Source organism: Mauremys reevesii, linkage group 7, assembly GCF_016161935.1.
Source record: "Mauremys reevesii isolate NIE-2019 linkage group 7, ASM1616193v1, whole genome shotgun sequence".
Classification (NCBI taxonomy): Eukaryota; Metazoa; Chordata; order Testudines; family Geoemydidae; genus Mauremys; species Mauremys reevesii.
In genome coordinates, this window is record NC_052629.1 from 117,941,380 (window position 1) to 117,964,567 (window position 23,188).

Sequence of the window (23,188 nt, forward strand, 5' to 3'; positions counted from 1 at the left end):
GGTGCTGAAGTGGTTGCCCTAGAGGAGGAAGAAAGCTGGTGGGATAATTTTGACGGACTTTGGGTCAGCGAGCTCAGCTGTTACTCTGCACTGGATTAAAACTGATTAGTCTGGGTGAAGGCGGTCTTGGGAGAGACAGGTAACTAGGGTGAAAGGAAATTGAAAATATTAAAGAAGAGAAAGTGAGACTGGATAAAATACCTTCTGCACTTCCATACACCTCCTGAATATACAAATACCCAAGGCTAGACTGTGTAGCCTTCATGCACGCTGGCAAACACTTTTTTGCATGAGTACTCCCACTAAAGGGACTACTCATGTGAGTAAATAGTCTCAAACATAAATTAGGTTTGCACATTCCGGCCCTGAGGTTCTACCTCTGCCATAATCATTCCAAGAGCTTTCCTACACAGAGAGCTGCACTGCTTTAAATAAAGGCGTTAATTTGAACTGATTTTGTTAAACTGGTACAAACCCCTGCATGGTAACTCCCATTTCGTTTTAAGTGTCCTATATCAGCTGAGCTTAACTCAATTAGATTTAAACTAGATCAAAATGAGCCACTCAAACTGAAATAAGAGGATCCACATGGGGGGGGGGGTGTTCATCGGTTTAAGTAAACCAGTTTAATTAAACAGTGCACGTTTGTCTATAGGAAGGACTAAGCAGCAACCCAGACATGCTAGCAAGAATCAAACCTTGTGCAAATCCCAACTCAGCTTAATCAAACGTTAAGAAACAAAATCCGTTTTTGTATTCTCGAGTAAACAGTGCAAAACTTTGGAGTTAGCAATCACATTTTTACTGGAGTCTATGCCACCTATACAAAGTCTGAAGATGTTGTTTGTACGTACACCTTTAATAAGAAGGCAGCCCACAGTCTACCAAACTCTGCCAAATAAACTCTTAATACATACTGTATTTTATTCGAAAGTTGTCCTTCTCTTCCTCATGGAATATCTAATAGCTCTAAAAATATTTTCCTGGAAGAGGATAGACTCATCATTGTTAAGTATAAAGTATAGTTATGTAAGTAAAGCCAGCATGCTAGTATTGCACAAGGGGGAAAAAGCCTCCAGAACACAAGAAAATGGAATAATGTAATTCTCTCCAATACTCTGTTGAAAGAAAAAGGAAGCTCTTGACACAGCATCTTCATGATTCTTCTAGCTCCAGGTGTCCTGGTGCTGCAGCACGTTTGCTCTCCCTTTTGACTGCTCTGAAACTGGTAGGTGTCTTCCAGATCACTAAAAAAAGGATTACAGCAGCTGCAGCAAAGTGTGGTACTATTTAATTTCTTGAAGAGTGAAGCTTTATTTCAAAATATCATATATATTTATATATATACTTTTAAATAGTATAAAGTAAATTGTAGATCCAAACTTATAAGACTGTTGTTCATTCTTCATAATCACGAAAACTTTACCAAAGAACCATTTTTCTTCATTTTTCTTTTCTGTTGTCAAAAATCTGGGGTGTTATTTCCATAGAATATTTTATTTCACACAGTAAAGCCACTGTTATTATCTGGTCAACAGTCAAAGTGCAAATAAGAAATCCATTTGGCTTGTCAATGCTTGAAGATGGTTTAAATTTTTAATATGTTGTCCTCTGTAAATCAGTGGTTCCCTCATCTAGGAGATGCTATTAGGTTCTTGGGTGAATCTGCAATGAAGTGCAAAATAATCAATTATAGACAGTACGTTACAAAAATGAACACAAAAGCTGGATTGATCGTCTGCTGGTGGTGGCACACGACTCTGCCAAATGGGTGTCTGAGTTCACATCTTGAGAGCAGCATTTTGCTTTGTGCTCCAGCTTGGTCTGACAGTGTTCAGGAGGCATCATGGTCAGCTCCTGTAGAGATGTATGGGCAAGAGCATCTCTTGAATGACTAGCTTGTGGAACACCAGTGATTTACATAGAGAGACAGCTGAGGGGTTGGTTACATTAGATTACAGAGACTTGATCTACCTGAACATGCTAAAAACCCTACAAGGAAAACTGGCCATTGTTCAGGTTTCTATGACTCTGAAATAAGAGTGACCTATCAGAGGCTGAAATTATTAGCTTCCTTGAGAAGACATGGGTTTTTTTGGTTACATCAATACACATAAATGAATAGTATAAGTCCTTCTCTAGTCAATTTAAGTCAGTAGCAATACTCACATTGACTTCAGTAGGCTCAGTCCTTAAATTAGGAGAACAATTATTAGCAGAGCAGTAGACTGTATGATGGGATGTAGCAGTAATTGTCTTAGCAACAGATATTTACTGTCTTGTGTTCTTTTCACTACTTTGAGGTGACCTCTTAATTAGAATGACTGTTACAACAAAAACAATGGGCTTTAGTCAGTGCTCTAAATAGAAATTTAATCTGAAATATAGGCCAGCATATTAATCTGTTCAGCCTGTTAAAAAAATCCTAAAACCTTCCAGAATTTTTTTTCCAGGTCCTATTCTCTGCTGTCCTGATTTGCCATTAACAAATGATCTTCTGTGCTGGGTTTTCTCTCATACAGACTGAACAAATCCCACTCTCTTTGGTGTACTACTGCAGCTATTAGCTCAAGCAGGAAGGGAGCTGAATATGCTCTGGGATTCAGGTTTCAAGGGACCATAACATCAGCTGTTGCTGTAATACTGGGCAAGTAGCAAATGTCTAGGAAATGTGAGTAGTTCTTTCACCTACACTACTCAGGAGACAATATAAAAATGACCTGATGGCATAATATACTGTAAACTGAATGTTATTGATGAGAAACAGCTTGGCCTACTTGTTAGAGCAGGGGATATGAAATCAAGAGACCTGGATCCTACTCAACCACTGAATTGCTGTGTGATTTTGGGCAAATCCTTTAAGTTCTGTGCACTGTAGTTTTCCCCATGTGTAAAACGAGGATAAGAAATATACCTATTTTTGTAAAGTGCTTTGAGGGCACTATTATTATTAGTGTAGATTATAGTAAATATAGGACAATTTGCCGAATCACCTGGATACTGGGTGAAATTCACACCTGGCACAGAGGGCCAGCACAAAGCCCTCCGAATCACCTAAGCTCTGAACAGGAATGGTACAATGGAGAGTGGATTGACTGCACTTGGATGCCTGCCGAAAATCTACATGCTGTGCGAGGATCTCTGGCCCTGTACAGGGCTGTGTAGAAAGCTACAGCTGGGTCCAGGGAAATGACCATGATCAGAGGGTCAGCAGCTACTACTCCAGTCCCAGCATAGTAGCCCTGCTCATTGGCACCAACTTGGGAGGGTAGAGTTCCACCTCCCAACCCATCCAGCCTCTGCCTACAGAGAGCCCAATCCAGTAGAGCTCTACTGGTTGGAACGGGTTGTGCACTCTGTGAGTTGCAGTGTGACCTCACAGCTTTTCAAATCATCTCCAAAACTCATGCTGCTGTTAAAACAAGTGAAAAGCGATAAAAAGTTTGACGTGAGACTCAAATAAATTAAAAAAAAAACCCAGTTTCTGGCCAATGTTTCAGACAGCTGATCTATCAATAGAAAATAAATCAATTTGTAGAAGCTGTGGACAGCTCTTTCAGTCTTGGGCTGGAACATCTTAAATACTCAACCGTGTTAAAAGTTAAAGGGCTAGAGAAACAGGAATACTGGGTCAGATCATGGTCCATCAAGTGCAATATCCTTTCTCTGACAGGAACCAGTTGCAGCCAACTTCAGGGGAAGGGTGCAAGCATTCTTGTAACTAGAGTGGAATGTATATTTTTCAGTCTGGTGGCAGAACCAAAAAAAAAAAATCAGAAAAGAATTGTTTCAAGTCAAACTGAAGCTGAATATTTTAGTTCTTTCTTGCTCAACGGAAACTGAAAAAAAATCAATTTTTTCTTTTCATTTTGTTTCTGGGTGTTTTTTTTTACCCTCTCCCCCTTTAAATGTATTTTTGTAATAAATCTAGCTTGATTTTGAAAGGAAAGGTAATTTCAAAATGAAAACTTGAAACGTTTCATTTTGAAAATGTCAAAGCAAACCATTTTGACTTTTGCTAATTCTTTATTTCATTTTACTTCACCGAATTTGACCTGAATTCGTGAATGCTTTCATTTGACTGAAAAATGCATTTTTCAGCAAATAAACTGTTCACTGAAAAAAAATTCATTCAGCTCTGCTTGGAATGGACAATTGTGGAATAACCTACCATAGGGGGGGAGTTTCTTCCTATCTATCAGCTAGGTTTAAGTTCAGGTTTATGCCCTGAAGCATGTGGATTTTTATCCTATTTATAATTGTAGAAATGTTCATAATCAGGATACCAGCCCCTGAGTCCCCCAAAGTTCTTGTGTGTATGGAGAACACCCACACCAAAGCAGTTTAAGGCTCAGAATGACTTGTGCTAAACTCTTTTCTAATCATCATGGATATATCCAGATATTGGCTGACTGGTGTTGCTTCTTCCTATTTCAGGAGTTGATTGCTTTTATTTATTTATTTATTTATTTTGCCATTTAAGGATCAAGTAGGTGACTTCAAGCAAAGTTTAACTAATCCAAAAGTATATGCAAGATTTCTGCCTTCAAGATTTAAGAGATAGTTATTAAGTGTTTTGCCACTTTGCCGTCATCAATTCTGTTCTGTAACAATGTTTCAAGCTAACAAAACAAAATGCTGCTAGAAGCTTACCCTACACAAGCTAATTAAAATAACTCCTGTGGGTAAATGGCAGAAATATTTTTTTCATTTCTGAATACCTGTAGGTTTTTAATTTAAATGAAATACAATAATCCATACTGATTAGACTGGATCGCACATCTGAATATTAATGAGTTTCACCGCTAAGTTTCTAACTATTATTACTAGATATTGACTATTACTTACAGCTTGGTTCACAGGATGCTGTTGGATGGTGGAGCTTAAGAAATTACAAATTCATACAAAAACTAATAAGATTCCTAAATGATATATTTGCAAGGCAGAATGCAAGACGACCGTAGGGTGTTACATTAAAAATCTAGCACAAGAACAACAATAATAATGTAAATAACAAAAATTTTAAATTTCTCCTCACATTACTTGTTAAATATTTGTCCTTTCTGAAATTTGTGATTCATTAGGGAAAGCGTTACTAGGACATGTAATTGGTTTTATGCTATATGGCCTAATCTCTAAGTGCTATTTCAATTTAGAACAGACAAGCAATAAACATGCGGTGCTACCTGGCTCTGCCACCCCACAACGAGATCCAGAAAGAAATTGGGACTCAGTGAATCATAGTTCCCTCCCCATTGTTCTCTTTCTTCTGGCAGAGGGCGAATGATTGACTAAGTCCCTTTTTATGGTGCAGGAACGTTTGGATGAAGTAAAAAACATTTCTGCAAATGTTTCCTTTTTCAATGAACAAACTTGTAGGACAACATTTTTTGCCAAGCCCTGGTGGATGGTCTCTTCATTCACATGCCTTCCAAGAGCTCCTGCACAACAAGGTTATCTCCCCGGGGTGCTGCTGGGCTGAGTTCTGTGAGGCCCATGTAGCGTAGATAATGTGAGGAGGGGGAATGTGACATTCAGTGTAGATGTTCTCCTGCTTCCTCATCCAACCAAGGCTCATTTCGACAACGGCGTGACTGGGAGATGACTGAATGGAGGAGGGAAAGCCAGCGTTGCCCAGCTGCACAGCACCACCATGTCTTTTCCCATGTGTTTGTGCCTTTCTGCACGGCGCACTGGGGGCAGAATGAGCTTTCATTTTAACCGTCTACTATAGATGAAATAAAAGCCACGGACTCAGAAATTAGCTATTCCTAAGAAGTAGTAGACAGCAAAATCTCATACCTATAAACCCCCGGCTTTCATAATTGTATCTTTAACCACCAAAAATGAGCCTGCTGATAGGCTATTGTATTCCTTGGAAGCAATGACGTTCAGAAAGGTATACAGTGCTGAGATGCCAGTTAGAAAACCCGGCTCAGCTGAGATCTCTGAATCTGTAAACCTTTGACAGATGTACGGAGAGGGTAAGGGCACTGGCTACTGACAAAGCAGCCAGTCAGCCTTCTATAAAAAAGCAAGATGCAGTCCTGGTGTATGGGTGAACAAGGGCAAGTGACTCCTTTTCAGTAGATACAAATGGAAACGTGACTTACTCTGGTGGTCTTGATTTTATTGCCAGTTGCACACATCCATCCAGAATTATCGGGTAAAGTCTTGCATTCTTCTCCCTCTAGGCAGGGTTCCATTTCACACCACCATTTACCAATCACTATAGAAGCTAAAAAGAAAGAGATAATGTTTACAACTTCATCTTGATAAATCGCGATGAAAAGTTTGATTGAATGAAACAACTCAAACCTCCATTTCCCATTAAAAGCCCTGAAAATTAAATGTAGGTGCAAGGATCTCATCAAGTAGTTACTTATATTGCATGTCATTGCATGAGACACTTTTTGTGATAAGGTATTGTTTGGCATAGTCTCATTATATATGCGTCCTGTTCTATTATCACTTTCCAGGACTGTGACCAATAGGGTGAATGAAAAGAAATTGCCCTTCATAGAAGAAATCTAGCACTCCACTTATTATTTTAGATATGCAGCTCTTCTAGGCCAGTATGTGTTCCGCGTGTTTTCAATGTATTTAGTAAAGCGGGGCAGGAACTGGATTTTCTGTTCTGCAACGGAACTAAACGAATCATTTCTAAATTCCCCCCTAAATTCAAAAACTAACAAAATCAAAAGGGGACATTTTGAAAATGTCAGAAAGGAACATTTCAACATTAACAAAATGCAAAATGTTTCATTCCTTTTCTCCTCCCCCCGCCCAAAAAAAATTTAATCAAAATTCACACATTTTTCAAAACTTTTTGACATGAACAGAATTTTCCATTGAAAAACTGTGTCGATGAACATTTTCTGACTGGATCTAGTGTTTAGCAGTTATCAGCATTTCTATAAAAATGTAGTTCATTACGCAGAAAATGCAACCGCAGTGGACAAACGTACAGTAACTCTTACGCCATTTCAATAAATATAATCTAGTTGGTATATTTACCTATAATCCCTCATATCCTGCTAATTTATGCTACCATCAATATTTCCCAGTATTGACCAGACTGTACTGCAAAGATATAGAGAACCGGAACTATCAGAATTGTCTATGTGCTGTAGCTGTATTAATTTACCTTTGGTTTGCATTGGAACTACCAACTGCTAATGACACAGATCTATGTATCCCATCTTCCAGTCGTATGTCCCAAGCGACCCACAGACTCAGAAACAGACCGTTGTTCAGCTCCCTCGTCTTGACAGCAAGAAACATTAGCATCTTGTGTCTTATCCATTCCCCCACAGTCCAGAAATAACATTGTATAAATGCAACCATTTCACTGGCCCCTCTACCCACCAAATGTATAGTGAATGAAAAGCCCCATGGCTCTGTAACACTCTGAAACGATTCAGAACATCACAACAGAAGGCAAGTGGATAGTGGGCAGCATTATGGGTCAGAGTATGTTTGTGGAAACAGAACTGTGAATTTCCTGACATTCAAATATTTATTTTAGTAACCTGAACCTTAACTTTGAATTTCCAAACACTTATCATTTTAATAACTACACTGTTCTAATCATATAGTTTGACTGTAACTAATGTGTGTGTTTACAACCTTGAGTGTATCTTAATGAAGGTTTTTTTTGTTTTTTTTTTTGCCTGGGAATTGGTCTCTGTCTATAACCTTAATTGTATCTTAATGACATTTTTGTCTGGGGAGTTTGACAAAGTTTAGCTGACTTTGCAATTTCCAGCTAGTCGTTGCATGAGTTGCTCTATCTTTGGTTTGTTTCCCCTGATGCTTAACTATCAAACCTTCTCATGTGATGTAAGGGTATTTAACCCATTGGTATCTCCCATGGGATCAGCTTCAATATTTAGGCCCGTATCAGTGCATAGCCTATGTTTAAAGTGTAAGGTTATCTTGTGTCCCATGTTCATACCCTGGGGAACACTCAGAGCATATGGATCAAAGTACACCTTGCAGGCTTGTATTTCACACATTGATCCCTGTCTCATTTAGCTGTGTCATAATTGGGGGCTGCAAAATATGGAGTCCTGTTTTGAAACATCTGAAAGCAAGTCTGCTTTGTTTGGGGAGGGTTAGCTCAGTGGTCTGAGCATTGGCCTGCTAACCCGGGGCTATGAGCTCAGCCCTTGAGGGGGCCATTTAGGGATCTGGGGCAAAAATCTGCCCCAGATGGTACTTGGTCTTGCTGTGAAGGCAGGGGATGGGACTCAATGGCATTTCAAGGTCCCTTCTAGTTCTATGAGATAGGTATATCTCCATATATAATAATGGAGTACTATAAGGCTACATCTCTATATCTTTAAGTGGACAAACCACTTAAAAAAAAATCACAGGCCAAAACCTCAACCCACATGTCAAAGAGAACCAAACTTAAACCCTTACCCTTGTTATCTAAGCACAGAAGTGCTTAGATAACAATCCCTTCCCCTCTAGCTGGGCCCTGCCACATCCCCTTTGTTGATGTACCTCTGAAGATCACTGAGCTGGAGAGCTTGGGGCCAAGCCAATCCTGTCTACAGAATGGGGGGGCAGCCAGGATCAGGCATTTTACAAGAAAGCAGAAGGGAGCTGCAGGAAGGTCAAAGCCCAGGGGACTGTAGGGAGACTGCAGAGAGTGTGAGAGAAAGGATCCTACAGGGAAGATCCTAACCTAAGACCACAGGAATTGCTCCAACTAGGAAGGACTGGGCATAGCCTGCTAAGGCAGGAAGAACTGACCAGACCTGGGGCATTTGGGCTGTACCCAGTTTTAGGGAAGACTTTTGCACTTTCAGTTAATAAATCAGACCTTGAGGAGGGCTGTTGTGATGGGACTGGAAGACCCCTCTGTGGAGTTTATTTGGGGATTCGAGAGGGGGAACTGAGGTGGCAGTGCTGCCCTAATATCACCAGGGGGTGCTGTGAGGCAGCCACTCATCTGCCATCTCAATACATTTTGCCTTGTATATTGGACTAGCTGGGATCCTCTTAATGTCTAGAAGATTCCGAGGCTGGAAGAGGTGGGTGGCTGTAGGGAGAGGGTTAATGCCATGCACTTCTGACCCAGAGAAAAATCAAGAGCGTGCCAGATGTGACTAGGACATCAGGGAGATGACTGACCTGAGACCCACCCACACCAGGAGATTTGGAGGTTGTTGAAGAATTTTGTTGACTGTAGAAGTAAGGGAAAAGGACTCTGAGGCTGAAGGGATATGTTTGTGGAAGGGGAAAGGGATTTAGGGGCCAAAGGAAGGTTAGGGTGGTGTCAACAGCATGGGAGAAGTATCTGGTTGGGCTGAAGGGGTGGAGACAGTTGGAACACGCTTAAAATAGTGGACATGAGAGAGAGAGAGAGAGAGAGAGAGAGACTTTGATTTGTATTCTTCCACACCCTCCCCCCACCCCCACCCCTTGGAGGGGTGGGGACCATCTGGCCCAAGTCTTCTGAAATTCCCTCAGCTCAGTATACTTCAATGTGCCGGTCACGTTGCTCTAGCAGACCTGATGTGCATCTCCTCCAGGTCCCACCTACTCTAATGACATTGCTGCTGATCTTAGCTCCAAGGGGGAAATTGCCTTTCCCCAGCACCATTCCAATTTAGTATTTTGTCAGTGGTTTTCCAGTCAAGTGCAGGAAAAATGAACTACTGCCAGCAGGGCCAGCCTTCCGTGACTTCGCATGCTCCTGACAACCACACACCTCATTCCCTGTCCTTGTTAATGCTCCCAGGCCTTTCTGAGCCTACTTACTTTGCTGCAGACTAACCAACAGTAATGCGCACAAGTACACTCGGGAAAGAATATCACTATCACCAAGACAAAGAGGCTGGCTGAGGAATAAAAATGATTTTGAAATGACTGTAATGAATCAAAGAAAAATTATGTGACTTTCCCCACAGATCAGCTGATTTCTATACAAAGCTGCTAATGACCCCTGCAAAACAAGAGTGCTGGTTAATACTACCCACGGTAATGCCATGAAATGATCAACATATGAATTTGTCTGACTCTTCCTGGGTGATTTTTCTTAAAAATGCCTCCTGGTCAGACTGCCCTTGGAAAGGTAGAGGTCAGTATCACCAGCAACCACTGGAGGCACTGGATTCTCTCCTGATGAAACACTGGGGCCGCAGGCGCTGGCACATCACAGCTGTTCCTGTCTCCTCACCACCAACTGGGAATCTGATTGGAGAGCTCTGCCTGTAACAGGGGGCACGTCCCAGTTGGTTCAGACCTAGTGCCGGGGCCAGGAGCAGACCTTCAGACCTTTGCGGGGAGGGGGTTGTTTGTTCATCTGCCACTCACCAATGGCTCTCACTACACCCCTCTTCTGCATTGTAGCATCTGTCCTCCATCTTCTTTCCCATTGGCACCGTCTCCCCTTCCTGGTTACCCATGCCACTGTACAGTTCCCACCAGTTCTGCCTCCTCCTCCTCTTCCCCTCTCCACCCTGATCTGCCCCTGCCAGGACACATCTAGGTGTCATGCCTGCATCCTCCTCCCCACCTCTAGGGATTTTTGCCCCAACCCTGCCACCACCTCCATCCCCACCCTCTCTACCTCCCACACCCATCTCCACTCCTTCCCTGCTACCATTCCTAACCTCCTCCTTCCCCCTCCTCTTTCCTTGCTCTCTCTGGAATGCACACTCTATCTTTAAAAAGATTACAGCCATCCATGACCTATTCCTATGTTATTCTCTCCAATTCGTCTCGCACAGAGACCTGGATGCCTTCATCTGACATGGAAGAAAGGCAGGAGACCATGAATGTTGTTTAGTTAGGCTGCAACTTTATTCACTTACTATATCTGGGAGTACCCAGCAACCAATTGCACAGTGTGGGGAGGAAGAGATCAGCTCCCTGCTGATCCAGATGTAGGATCCCCAACCCTATTCCTCAGCTACCTTAAAGAGATCCAGGAAAAGGAGGGAGGTCGGCTCCCCGCTGATGAGACATATAAGCCCCAACCCCCATAATCATCTTCCATAAGGGCTGATTTCCTTCACATCCTTTCCCACTTACCTGATAATCATATCCCACCCATGCCGAGTACCTGCACTGGACATCTGCCACAAGAAGGCACCAGCAAAATGCCTGACTGCCTCCCCCATGCCCCTGCCAGGTTCTGAGCCTGGTAAAGAAGTCCTCCAGATGGCTGCATGGGGTATAAATACCCCTCCCACTCTTCCAGTCAGCAGGGAGGGCAATGCAATGAAATTGATCTGGGCCCACCTGCATCCTGCCCTGCCTGTCCATCCCTGTAAGCTTTCCCTCTTCTCCCCCTTGTTGCAAGGGAGCCCTAAAGGGTCAAGGCCACATTTCTTTCAGCTGGCCAGACAAAGACCCACTCGTATCAAGGTTGCAGTGTGCACATTTTAGCATAAATGTTCACTTGTGATTGTCACAGAATGCAATTGGAAACACAAGCATATCAGCACAGGGGATGTACAAGTACCTTTCTATTGGAATGTTTAGCAATGGTGTTACCACTGGAAACCAGCCGAGGCTTTCATATGCTGACTTCATCCATCAGGCTAACATGCACAACAGCATTCAAAGAATGAATCACACGCTACATCTATTTGCCTAATACGTTGCAAATGAATCTCAGAAACTGCAACACAAGTACAAAATGTTACCAAAGTAGAGTTACTCTGTAGAATCACCTCCTCACCCAAATATAAAAGATATTTCCTAATGATGAGCCTTGCAGCATCTTTCTGTGATGTAATGTGCACTGTAAGATGTCTGAACAGTTGGCTCAAGACTTACTATAACTGCTGACGGATTCCCACCAAGCTCCAAAGTTTTCCTTATGAAGTATTTAGTGATGTGGCAAGTAAGCTTGAATGAGACAGATCAGAAAACCAAGTAGCCGTCTTTCCTAGTTTTGCTTCTTTATTCAGTGTGCTAATGGACAATATCTTGGACACCTATCAGCAATGAAGGGCAGGGTCTGAAGTGATCTTTGGCATTTAAGATCCCCTTCCTATGGGCAAAATGTTATCCACAGCTGTACCATGAAATCATGAGTTACAAGGCAGTCGCGGAAACTTGTTCCAAGGATTGGGGAGAGGCCAAACTCTCACAGATCTACTGCTCCATATGGGAGTGGAAATCTATAGGCAGAAGACCCAGCAAAGAAGGGAACTTGCCTGACGTAGGGCCCAGAGTACCTTATAGTGGAGGTCTAAAACTTTTTGTAAATCAAACACTGAAAAAGTTACCATCAAGAGACATTAAAAAAAAAAATTGGGCTTCACACATTCCACTTGAGCAGGGTTTTCCAAAGCCTGGTTGGGCATTTTCCAAATTAAAAACAAAACAGAAAAGGGTGTGTGTTCACTTTGGGAAGGTTCATTTTGTTTAAAATATGGTGCTGGGTGGAAGGGCCTAATTTTAGGCCACAATTCTCCTCTGAAGTATGGTGGAGAGGCTCTGGGATTGGAAAGCGGGTAGGGTCCATGGAGGGGAATAGCAAGTAACATCCCACTGCAGCCAAGCCTCTTCTGCATTACATGAGCTCTGCTGCTCCACATGGGCAGTGGACATGGTTAAAGTAAAAGCAGAAAAGGCTCGGGAGTAACAACTGAACCTATCACAGTCCTTTCTCAGTGTAAGTTACAACGCAAAAACCTTGTGAGTTGCTGCTAACCTGAGCAGTCATAGCTCAGCCCTACATTGCTTGTTTAAGATGCAAAGAGAAGGTATGAGCTGGCATAGTGACCACACAAGGTAGAAAGGCAGGGAGAAGACTCTCGCTGCAAGGCAGTTCTGCAAGCAGCAGAGACATGCTAAGATCCATGGGAAACGGTCCTACATTTTCTGCTGATTTCTGGCTCCTGCTAGCGCTGCCCGTCTTGCGGCCATGTCACAGCAAGGGACAAAGTTCCCTCCTGGGTCATTTTAATGCAGGAAAGGGAAATCTAGAAGGTTTGATAAAATGGGCTGTTGTCTTGGCTGACATCATTTCTGGAGCTGGTTTTCCATGGAGGTTGGAAAATTTCACAAGCCTGAGAAGGCACAGTGCCCTTTTCTGCAAGGTGCCTGCAAATTGCATGAGAACCATGGTGGGGAGATCCCAAAAGACCCTGATGGTGAGTTCATGCATCCATGAAAAGACCAAAACTAGCATAATCATGTTCAACTTACAAATTATACCCTTTATCAAGGAATCTTTCAAGTTCACTAAAACTTAACAGGCATTTGGGAAATGAGCCAAGAATAACAATAGTCATACCATTGTTAGATAGGAACATAGGAACAGCCAGACTGGATTAGACCCATCATCCCTCTAGGCCAGTATCCTGACTCTGACGGTAGCCAGCTTCAGAGGAAGGTGCAGGAAACCCTGCAGCAGGCACATGAGGGATAATCTGCCTCATGTGAAAGTCTTGTCCTAACCCCAAATAGGTAGACATTGGCCTGAAGCATGAGGTTTTATATCCTTTCCAAAACTCTTCGTTTAGCAATAAATATTGCAGCTAGGCTTTGAGGGATTAGATTGTATCAATAAATGTTGATTTCACTGTATGCACGCAAACTGACAAAAACACTTCCATCCCTAATAATCAAAATGTATACCTAGGCAAAGGCTATGTCTACATAATTTTCCACAACTGTGAAAATTTAAATGAATAAAAAATGAAAAATTGCTTAAAAATAAACATTAATATTGTCTGTCACAATTATATAAAAATTGAATTCTGTCAAGCCGAATTATAACTCTGAATAGTTTTGTTATCCAAATAAATATCTATTGCCTTTTTGATTCTTGTTAAGTTCCTCGTTCGCAGCCTGCAGAGAAATCTTGTGGCAGAGAGTTCTACAATCTGACTATGCATTGTATGGAAAAGTATTCCTTTTGATCAGGTTTTGAATTTGCCTCCTTTCAGTTCCAGGGAAAGTCCCCTGTTCTTTATCACCACTTATTCTGGGGAGAATTGCTGCTCTTTTACATTTTACTTGATTTCCAAGCTCTACTCCTGCATCTCAGTTCAAAGAGGCAGGTAAAAATTTTCCAATGAACTGTGGGATTTTACTAGTTACCTTGATTGGGGTTTGGTATATTCTTTAGAACAAATGACCCAGGAAACAGAATTTATTTTCACACAGTGCTTGTGTGGGAGAGAGCAAATTGGTGAGCTTAAGCTGCTTGTTCGCTAGGGAAGTCTCCAGTCCAGGGCTCAGGGTATATGGGGAGACTTTGGCAAACCAGTAAAGTGCCTAAAACCACTATGGCTTATTGTTAAAAAGCAACCTAGTCAGCAAGCTGTAAATTGATCATTCAGCAATCTCGGCTTGACCAAGGCAGGAGGGGAGAGGGTTTTGGGTGCCACGGAAAGGGCAGCTTGACCCCGCATCCTTCCTGATAAGAATTGTGTTGAAGTTGCTGATACATGCATTTTAAAAAGAGCAGGAATGTTTATTGGGGTCTCAGAGCTGCAGACTCTGGAAAACCCACATCTGGTTAATCAATAGTCAGAAGGAACCTCTTGCTTGAAACTGTCACTTAACTGCTTACTTAACTTACTTAACAAGGTTTCTTTAAGGGACATGCCATTCTATGACTAATGTATAAATAAGGGGAAAAAGCTTGAGATAGTTGGACTCACTTGGGGACTCTTTTAGACTCTCCTTCTGGATACATCTTGCGGTCCCCACCAGCAGACGGAAGATTTGGCCACCAGAAGCCTGACGCTGTGTCACTCGAGAGCCACACTCAGCTTCGGTAACTATCAAGGGTTGGGGGTGTTTTACTAACTTGTTGCGGACGTGTGTAAGTGCTTGAGACTAGTAAAGTTTAGCTTTAAGTGAAAGCACTCTTCTGTTGTCCTGTTTGTGCCAGCCATCTATCGGTCGGACGGCTGTGTCTCCCCTGATTTATTTCCTGACACCTCCTCTCACAGAGTAAAAGTTACCAAGAGCTTTGGGTTGAAAGAACCCCGGGTAACAATGGGTGCTGGAGAACCACAGCTTTTTTGAAGTATTATCTGTTAATTTCAGGATTCCAGTGACAAAATCATGTTTTAACCTTAACTCTGTCACCAGACATAGAATAACATCATGGAGCTTGGACGTTTAGATCATGCTGAATTAGAAGCTCACAACAAACCCTCCAGTATGGTGTTCCTTGTGTTGTCAACATCTGGGGAATATACTAAGCACAGATTTTTTCATGCAAGACTGATTTTACAGAGCCAGCTGCCCCCAGCTATTGAGGGTGGAGAAAGAAATCAGATACAAGGAAAAAGGAGGTTTGGCTACTGCTAGTATGTCTTTCCTGTTTCTTGTTAGCCTAAGCCAAAAATAAAACTAATTTTTAATGGAAAGTTTAAAATATAATAATCTACTTAATAGAGGACAAACAAGAAACTGCCATGTGGTCTGAGCATCAGCGGTATCCTTCTATAGTGTATGAAGGGCTATGTGGAGCTAGGATACAATGCAAAGATTCAAGGAGCATGACAATTATTGAAAGTAATCTTATCTCTGTTTACATAGCTCTGTTGCATTTAAAAATACATATGGTTTACCTGAAAGACTAGACTGTCTGCAAGGATCTGCTCTGAACTCAATGGGTTTCAGTCTGCCAGGGTTCACGTGAACCTTTTTTGTTTTGCTTTGCATGCAGGGACTGGGATTTTTTGTTCTGCAATTGTATGGCACCTAGAACAATGGGGTCCTGATCATGACCGGGGATACTAGCCACTGCTGGAATAGAAATAATATTTCCACTTTGAATTTCAGGATCAAATAAAAATCCCCAAGTCACTGTAAAACTGTTGAAAACACCAAAATGTGCCCAATTTGATGCAAAACCATGTGAATAGATCAAGTTTCTCATCATTTCCAGCCAAAACCCTAAATCCAGCCAGGCTTGTTCTAGACTCGGAGCATATTTAGCATATTTTCCGCTTTGTAACAAAACCTAAGCTGTGTGAGTCCCCTCTCGTTTCAACATTTTATTACAAAAGTTTCTTACAGCTCCAGGTCTGGCGTTAAACTGGGGGCCAACTTGTGTTATTTAGGCGCAGCCATGAGTAGCTGGTTGCCATGCAGGGGCAGTTCTGGGAGGCATCGTGAATGCACATATCAAGAAGTCATGGGCTCAAGTACTCAGATTTACTCCTGCTAATGAACGGTGGGTATAAAACTACAGACACAAATTTTGCAGATGCAATTTCCCTTTGATTTCCCTGTTCCTCAGCTTATGAAATGTCTATAGCAATATTTAAGTCACAGCATACTAGGAGATTTAATTAATGTTCGCAAGGCATGAAAAGAAGAGCCTGATAGAAATGCAAAGTACTGCTAAGTATTTTGGCCACTTTTTACAACTGTTTTGAGAGGACAAACTATACACTAAGGTATTATTTCCTATAATAAAACTACAGGAGCAATCCACATCCTTTTGGCTTTGATAAAGTATACATATTTTGTTTTCACACAAGAAATTGAAATATTACTATACACCTTCACCTGATTGCAGGTATGAAGTTACTCCAGGAATCACCAGGCAGAGAGTTAGGTTACAAACCCAGTCTGGTAACGTTTGCAATAATGGAAAAGTCGTTGAGTAAGTGTAAGGCATTCTATTTTAATCTAGTTCCCACTAGAGAAGATTGATATAAATAACATTTAAATAGAGAACACATTTCAGATGCCAGCAGTGAAAAAGACTTTGTCAGCCTAATGAAAAGATATCAATTTTCTCCACTTTATTCAATAAATTGAGAGTCATTTTCTAAATGGATTGGATTAAAGGAAAGTTCAAACTCCCAGCGAGAGACTCTCTCCACTGATGGAGACTTTAGACAAGGGAAATAGCACAGGGCTAGATTAAAACCTTTCAGGCAGTTTCAGATCTATAAAAATGATACAGACCAGAACAGGAGTATCTGTAATGCTGTGCTCACCTATTCTTTAAGAAACAAAATCTCAGGAAATTGAATGAGGCACATTGTTTCTCTTATTTCATTAGAATGTCATGGAGTGCAGAGTGAATTACGAGCCTGGGAACTTGAAAATTCGAGGAGGAGGAGAAGACTAGTATGAAGGGATATGGTATCTAAAGCATTATGTATTTCACAAACAGACTAAGATGGCACTTACTCAGGGAGTTGTAAAGCAGGAATCGGATAAGGTAAAAGAATAAAAACGTAAAACAAAAGATTTCAGGTTGACTAATGCTAACAGAAATACAAGATGTTTTCTGTTGGGAGTTCACCAAGCTAGCTTTTTAAATTCAATTTAATTCAACTTTAGAAACATTAATCCAATCCTCACGCAGTGTAATACTTTGCAGTCTTTTATAGTTATAATTTTTATTATTTTTTTCCAATACAACAAAAATACCAGATTCTCATAATACACAAAGTAAGTAAAGAGGGTTAGGATAAAGTGAGGGGATGGGAAATGCCATACTGTATCTATTTTTGCGGTCTGCATTAATAGCCCTCTAAAAAATCAGCCCAAATAGCTTTGAACTTTTCGCGCATTCCCCTTGTGTGGACATGCCAGTTGTACGTTAGCTGCCAGGTCAGCCATATCACTGAGCCAGGATACTTTGCAGTCTTTGATAACAGATTGTTGGTGTTATTGGAAAAACTGATATTTTCCCATGTTTAAAATATAAGCATACCACAATCATTGATAACAATTTTGCAAGTGATATCTAAGGACTCCTGATTGCCTTGGTTTCTGGTTTAGCGTATTAGTTTAATTGTTTTGTAATTGTGGCAAACAATAAAAAGACATCATCATATTGTTATTTTTCTTTTATCACTTTCTAATCTTCTTTCCAATTGACTGCTGCTGTTGCAGAAACTTTAAGCACTGGAGCGGAATATATTGCTTTTTGCATAGGACTCTTGCTGTTTTTCATTACAATATATTCAGCAGCAAGATTTTTTTTTTTAAAGCACGTATTCTAAGCTTTAAGGAAGGTCTGATTAGATGGAAAAAATACTTGATCTTCACATTTAAAGGGAAATTGATCTTCAGAGATCAACAAGGAGGTTGTTAATTCAACAACATGAAAAGAATCCCTTGTGGAAAAGCACTTAAACTGCCATATTTCAAATCAGTTGGCACGGTGCTTACTAAGTATCTGAAAAGTGATGCTTTAGCTATGTTACCTTCTATCAGAGAAATACAGCTCCAGAGGCAGTGTTGTCTTAATGTCATGAGCAACAGACTAGGAGCGAGGAAATTCTGACGTCTAATCCCAGCTCTGCTCCCAAATTGCAGTATTGCTGTAGAGAAGCCACTTAATTCGTAGGTCTCAATTTTCTATCAGTAAAAGAGGGATAATATTACTTACCTAATTCACATGCGTGTTCTGACAATTAATTCTTGTCTCATTGTTTTCTTGTATTCCCGTTTGTCTCCTGTTTTATACATAGCTTGTAAGCTCTCTGGGGCCGGGACCAGCTTTTTGTTCTGTGTTTGTAAAGTGCCTGGCCTATGATGGGGCTCCTACCTGCTACAATAATACAACTAAATTAATAATAATCAATGTCACATGCCCTTGGTGCTGTGAAGCTTTAAAGCACTGCAAACACGCTGAACATATTAATTACTGTAAAAGGGCAACCCTGGGCCATGAGGACAATATTTTAGCAAATCTTCACTATACACTGTGCCACCAGTTTGAGGCCTGGTTCAGCAAAGCATTTAAGCACGTGCTTAACTCCATCCCTGTTCAGCAAAGCACTGAAGCACATCATTGGCTTGAAGCATACGCTCTAGTGCTTTGCTGAATATGGCTGGCTGCTGAATTGGAGATTGAGTCCTAAACGGCCTGCGTGTTTGCAAAGAACTTCTGGACCTCGGCCAGTTCATTTTGGGAGGGGCTGTCAGCTGCAGCTCCATTGCGGAAAGGAATGGATTTGTCATTGTCTGTGAGAAATACACATTGGTCATAAAGAGAAAAAGAAATAGAAAGAAAATGGGAGGGAGGGAATCTTTTCTTTGAAATGAACCTCATTTAAACAATGTCACATGACCTTTAGGCCCCCGAAGGAGCCTGAAACCTTGAGGACCTCTCATTGTGATACTCTTGCAGCCTCTTAGCTGTTTTCAACTGACCCACCTTGTGGCTTACAGACCTTTTCAGATTGATACTGTTTTTTGAGAACACCACTTAGAAAAAAACCCCTATATTCTACCCTGAACTCAGTTTTCAAGTTGGATCAAGACCAAGCTCCAATCTCAAAAACTATTTCCATTTCCTTTTTAGAAATTGCAATTTTTAAAAACACACTCTCAGGCCAGTCCAGAAAGCTTGCTCAAACCAGGCAGCATGCTGCTAACTATGGTGCGCTTAAAGGTCCTACTAGGCTTAAAAGCTTGTGGGGTGTCCACATGCACTCCAAAGAGCATATAGATGGTGCACATTGTATAACCTGGAAAATAAAACATATATCCAGAAAGTAATAGGAGGAAAAAAGCTACTGGGAGCTAGGAGCACAAGTCCCATTGAAAGTCAGGACTTAGATGCTTTTGAAATCCCACCCGTTGGGGCTGATTTTTCATCAAGGGACTGACCAATTTTTAGGGCACAAAGGTTTTCCAGTAATTACAGAAAAAAATCCTCAGAATGCAACTTCATCCCAGTGAAAAATGCTGTCCACCATTTTACACTTCTACATGTATATAAGAGTTCTTCTCCTGGAGGGTTTGAAATTTAAATCACTTAAGCACCACTGGAAAAAAGCAGCCACCTGTGGGGAGGAATGAGGACCATGTAACAGAGAATAGCAACACTATCCAGAGTCTGGGACATGAAGAGAAGAAAGCTGAATTCATCTAAATCTGTAGGGGGCATTTAGGAAGACAGAATAAAATTACTTAATTGGAATTTGTTGAGGCTAATGGGTTTAATTAATACCTTACTCTTGCAAGAGGTACCATGCTATTAAACAGCCAGGACCCCGGTTTTACAGCTCATTTCAAAAGACAATGGACAAAACTCATATCTGGTAGAACTCCACAGACTTTGATACATTTACACCAGGGATGAGTTTAGCCCAGTTCTTCCCACAGTGTTACATCACATCCGACAGCACAGCGCTCGCAGGGCTGACTCAGAGGGAAGAGTATCACAATGAGACGTACTCGAGGAAGTTTCCTACCCTTTCTGAAATGAATACACGTTCTTCACTTCCATTAGTGCACCAATTACCCTGGGATTTAGGCACTACTTAGGTCACAGAGGTGTTCTTGGTGCGGTATCCCTTAACATCTCACAAGCTTTGTTTACACTGGCTTGTAGGGAATAGTGTAGCTACGCCACCTGGTCACAAAGGCAAATTTGTAAAGATTTTAAGGACAACCTCAGTATTTTCAATATTCAGTGCCGAGTTACTGCATTTGCTGGAGCTAGAAATGTGTATCCGTAGCTTTGGCTTCCAGGGTTTCATGGAAACCTTTTTTGGGGTTTTGGTTCATGTAAGGCAGGGTTTCTCAAACAGGGGTCGCCGCTTGTGTAGGGAAAGCCCCTGGCGTGCCGGGCCGGTGTGTTTACCTGCCCCATCTGCAGGTCCGGCCGATCGCTGCTCCCACTGGCCACAGATCGCTGCTCTGGGCCAATGGGAGCTGCTGGAAGTGGTGGCCACTTCCAGCAGCTCCCATTGGCACGGAGCAGCGACCCCTGTTTGAGAAACCCTGATGTAAGGTACGTACACTTTGGGTAAAATCCTGGCCCCAGGAAAGTCAATGGCAAAAATCCCACTGACTTCACTGGAGTCAGGATTTCACCCTATGAGTTTTGCTTAGAGTTTCAGGTTTTCATGAATTAAAAAACTAAGAGTGAAAACTCTAAATGTTGCTGGATTTCAGGACGAAAACAATTCACCCCTTAAACTTTCCCGCAAAATTATATACCATCCCTGGGTCACTCAAAAAGTGTGTTTGGTTTCCGTACCTCTATGTGACTCTTGTTCTAGTACATTTTTCACTTACTAATCCTGCTCTCATGTCACATACATGGCTTTTTGTATATTCCATACTCCACTAGTCTCAGATGACCAATATTAAACATTTTTCTTTGATAGCTATGTATCGTATCTGATTTTAATGAAACATTCACAGAAACGTTGTGTTTGTCTGGCTTTGATGCAGGACAACGCAGAGCAAGCCTTGAGAAAATGGATTTTTTTCGAGAGGCCGTGCAGGCATCTATAACATGGAGGCAGGACAGGCTTTAAGTAATAAAAGAGACTATGGGTGAAATCATGGCCCCATTGAAATAATTACCAGTGGAGTTTTGCCTATGACTTCAGTAGAACCAGAATGTCACCCAGTATTTTTGGAAATTACAAAAGTCATGTGCAAAACAGCACACAATATAGATATAGGGCCAGATGCTCAGCTTGTATAAACTGGTGTGTGTAAATCAATGGCAATTGACAGTAACTATCTGTAAAAGCAGCAAAGAGTCCTGTGGCACCTTATAGACTAACAGACGTATTGGAGCATGAGCTTTCGTGGGTGAATACCCACTTCGTCGGATGCATGACTATCTGGTCTTTATAGGTGTGGTGTCTTGGTGTTTGACACATTCAAGCCGGGAGTAGATCACATGAAATAACCTGCTAACAATCTCTCAAAGCACTAATGAGATTAATAAAAACATTAAAGTCACCACACTCAGAATGTGAAAATGAAATACATATACATTCAGAAAAGGAACTGGGGGAAAAGATCTTATACAGACTAATCATCCTTGCTGTTGCTGTCATGGATAGAGTGTTGAACTGAATCCAGCCCTGTGCGGGCAAGGAAGCTGGGAGCAGGCTGATAAAATATTTGTGCAATTTAGCACAGTTTTTTACATCCTATTTGAACTGCTTCTAGATAGTCTCGTGAACGCTTAACCTTATTGTTATATAATTAATGAAATGGCAAGGAACTGCGGCATAATGATACATTCTGGAAAGACAATAGCAAAGTGCTTATAAATATTCACACGCACGTTTCAGGCTAGGGTTGAAAACTGGAATGCTATCAAAGAAGAAAAATGCCAACACACAATGTAAAATTTTCAGCAGTAATAATTCATTAAGAAAATGAAGGGATGGGTAGAAATATGGAGCGAGAAGAGAAGCTGTAAGATGAGGGGGGATGTGGGTGAGTAGAGGTTTATGGGTAGTGTGGCATTTTCTGCTACGGGCAGCAAAAATCATTGATCTCTGATGAATTGTTGCATTCTGATGCTGTTGTAGAAACATTTGCTTACACAAAACATTACATGCCAGGAAGTGACCAGGCTAAACCGAAGGGCTAATTACATGCCAGCTCCCTTTTGCTGGTGGAAGTGAGTCAAGCGAGTACCCAGGAGGAACAATTATCTGTTTTTTCCCCCTACAAGCGGTTGCGTTAGAAACCAACAAACCACATTTAGGTCCTGATCCAGAACTTATTACAATTGATAGAAAGACGCCCATTCACTTCAATGGGCTGTGGATCAGGCCTCTAATGAATTTCAGGGAAATCTTGCTGTCTGTAAAACTCATTCTTCAATTCCCTTCATGCAATTGATCTGAGTGAGGAGTAAGTTAAGACTGCAGGACTGGCCCCGGGTGTAAAAGGTCTATTACGGAATTTTAACTGAATTAGGTTCCTGAAACACGGCTTAGCCGCAAAGCACTGTGTAATTTTCCCTTTGTTTTTCCCATTCCTTGGCGGGGGGCGGGATTACCATAAATACAACACACAAGCACACAACACTATCCCTCTTATACAGATCTCCACAGTACAATGAAATAATTAAGCTTTATCAGTCAATCTCAGTGAAAAATAATCCTCGCTAACACATGCCTGACACTGCCTTTAGCCTTGTATGTGCTTCCCTCCCCCATGATTGATTTTTACCTTGAGACAGTCATTATATTGTTATTGCTATTTATCTGGTGCTGCAAATATACAAGGTGCTTTATAATCAGAGGGCCAGAAGCTGACAAATTCTGATCTGCATCCAAATTTTGAACACGGCAAAACTGGGAAACGCTGGGCTCTGGAGTTTTAGGTCAGGCCCATCTGTACCCAGAATAGATAAGATTTGTCAAACCAGGTAGAGGATCACTGCTGAAGGAGATTACCGTTAGAAGATGAGAGATGAAGCAGAACAACAGGGATGCATATGTGCGGTACAGCA

At 41.5% G+C, this 23,188-nt stretch overlaps 1 protein-coding gene across 4 annotated transcripts in view; it reads right to left on the reverse strand.

The window, feature by feature from the left end:
- Nucleotides 1–603: 603 nt before the first annotated feature.
- The window catches only part of TAFA1 (TAFA chemokine like family member 1), a 324,037-nt gene continuing 301,452 nt past the window's right edge, over nt 604–23,188 (reverse strand). For all 4 annotated transcript variants that reach the window (XM_039546396.1, XM_039546397.1, XM_039546398.1 and 1 more), the window contains 2 exons: nt 6,114–6,238; nt 604–1,665 (listed from right to left, as the gene is read on the reverse strand). In XM_039546396.1, coding sequence (XP_039402330.1) covers nt 1,648–1,665; nt 6,114–6,238 — 143 coding nt within the window. In that variant the 3' untranslated portion in view covers nt 604–1,647. The remainder of the gene's footprint in view (nt 1,666–6,113; nt 6,239–23,188) is intronic.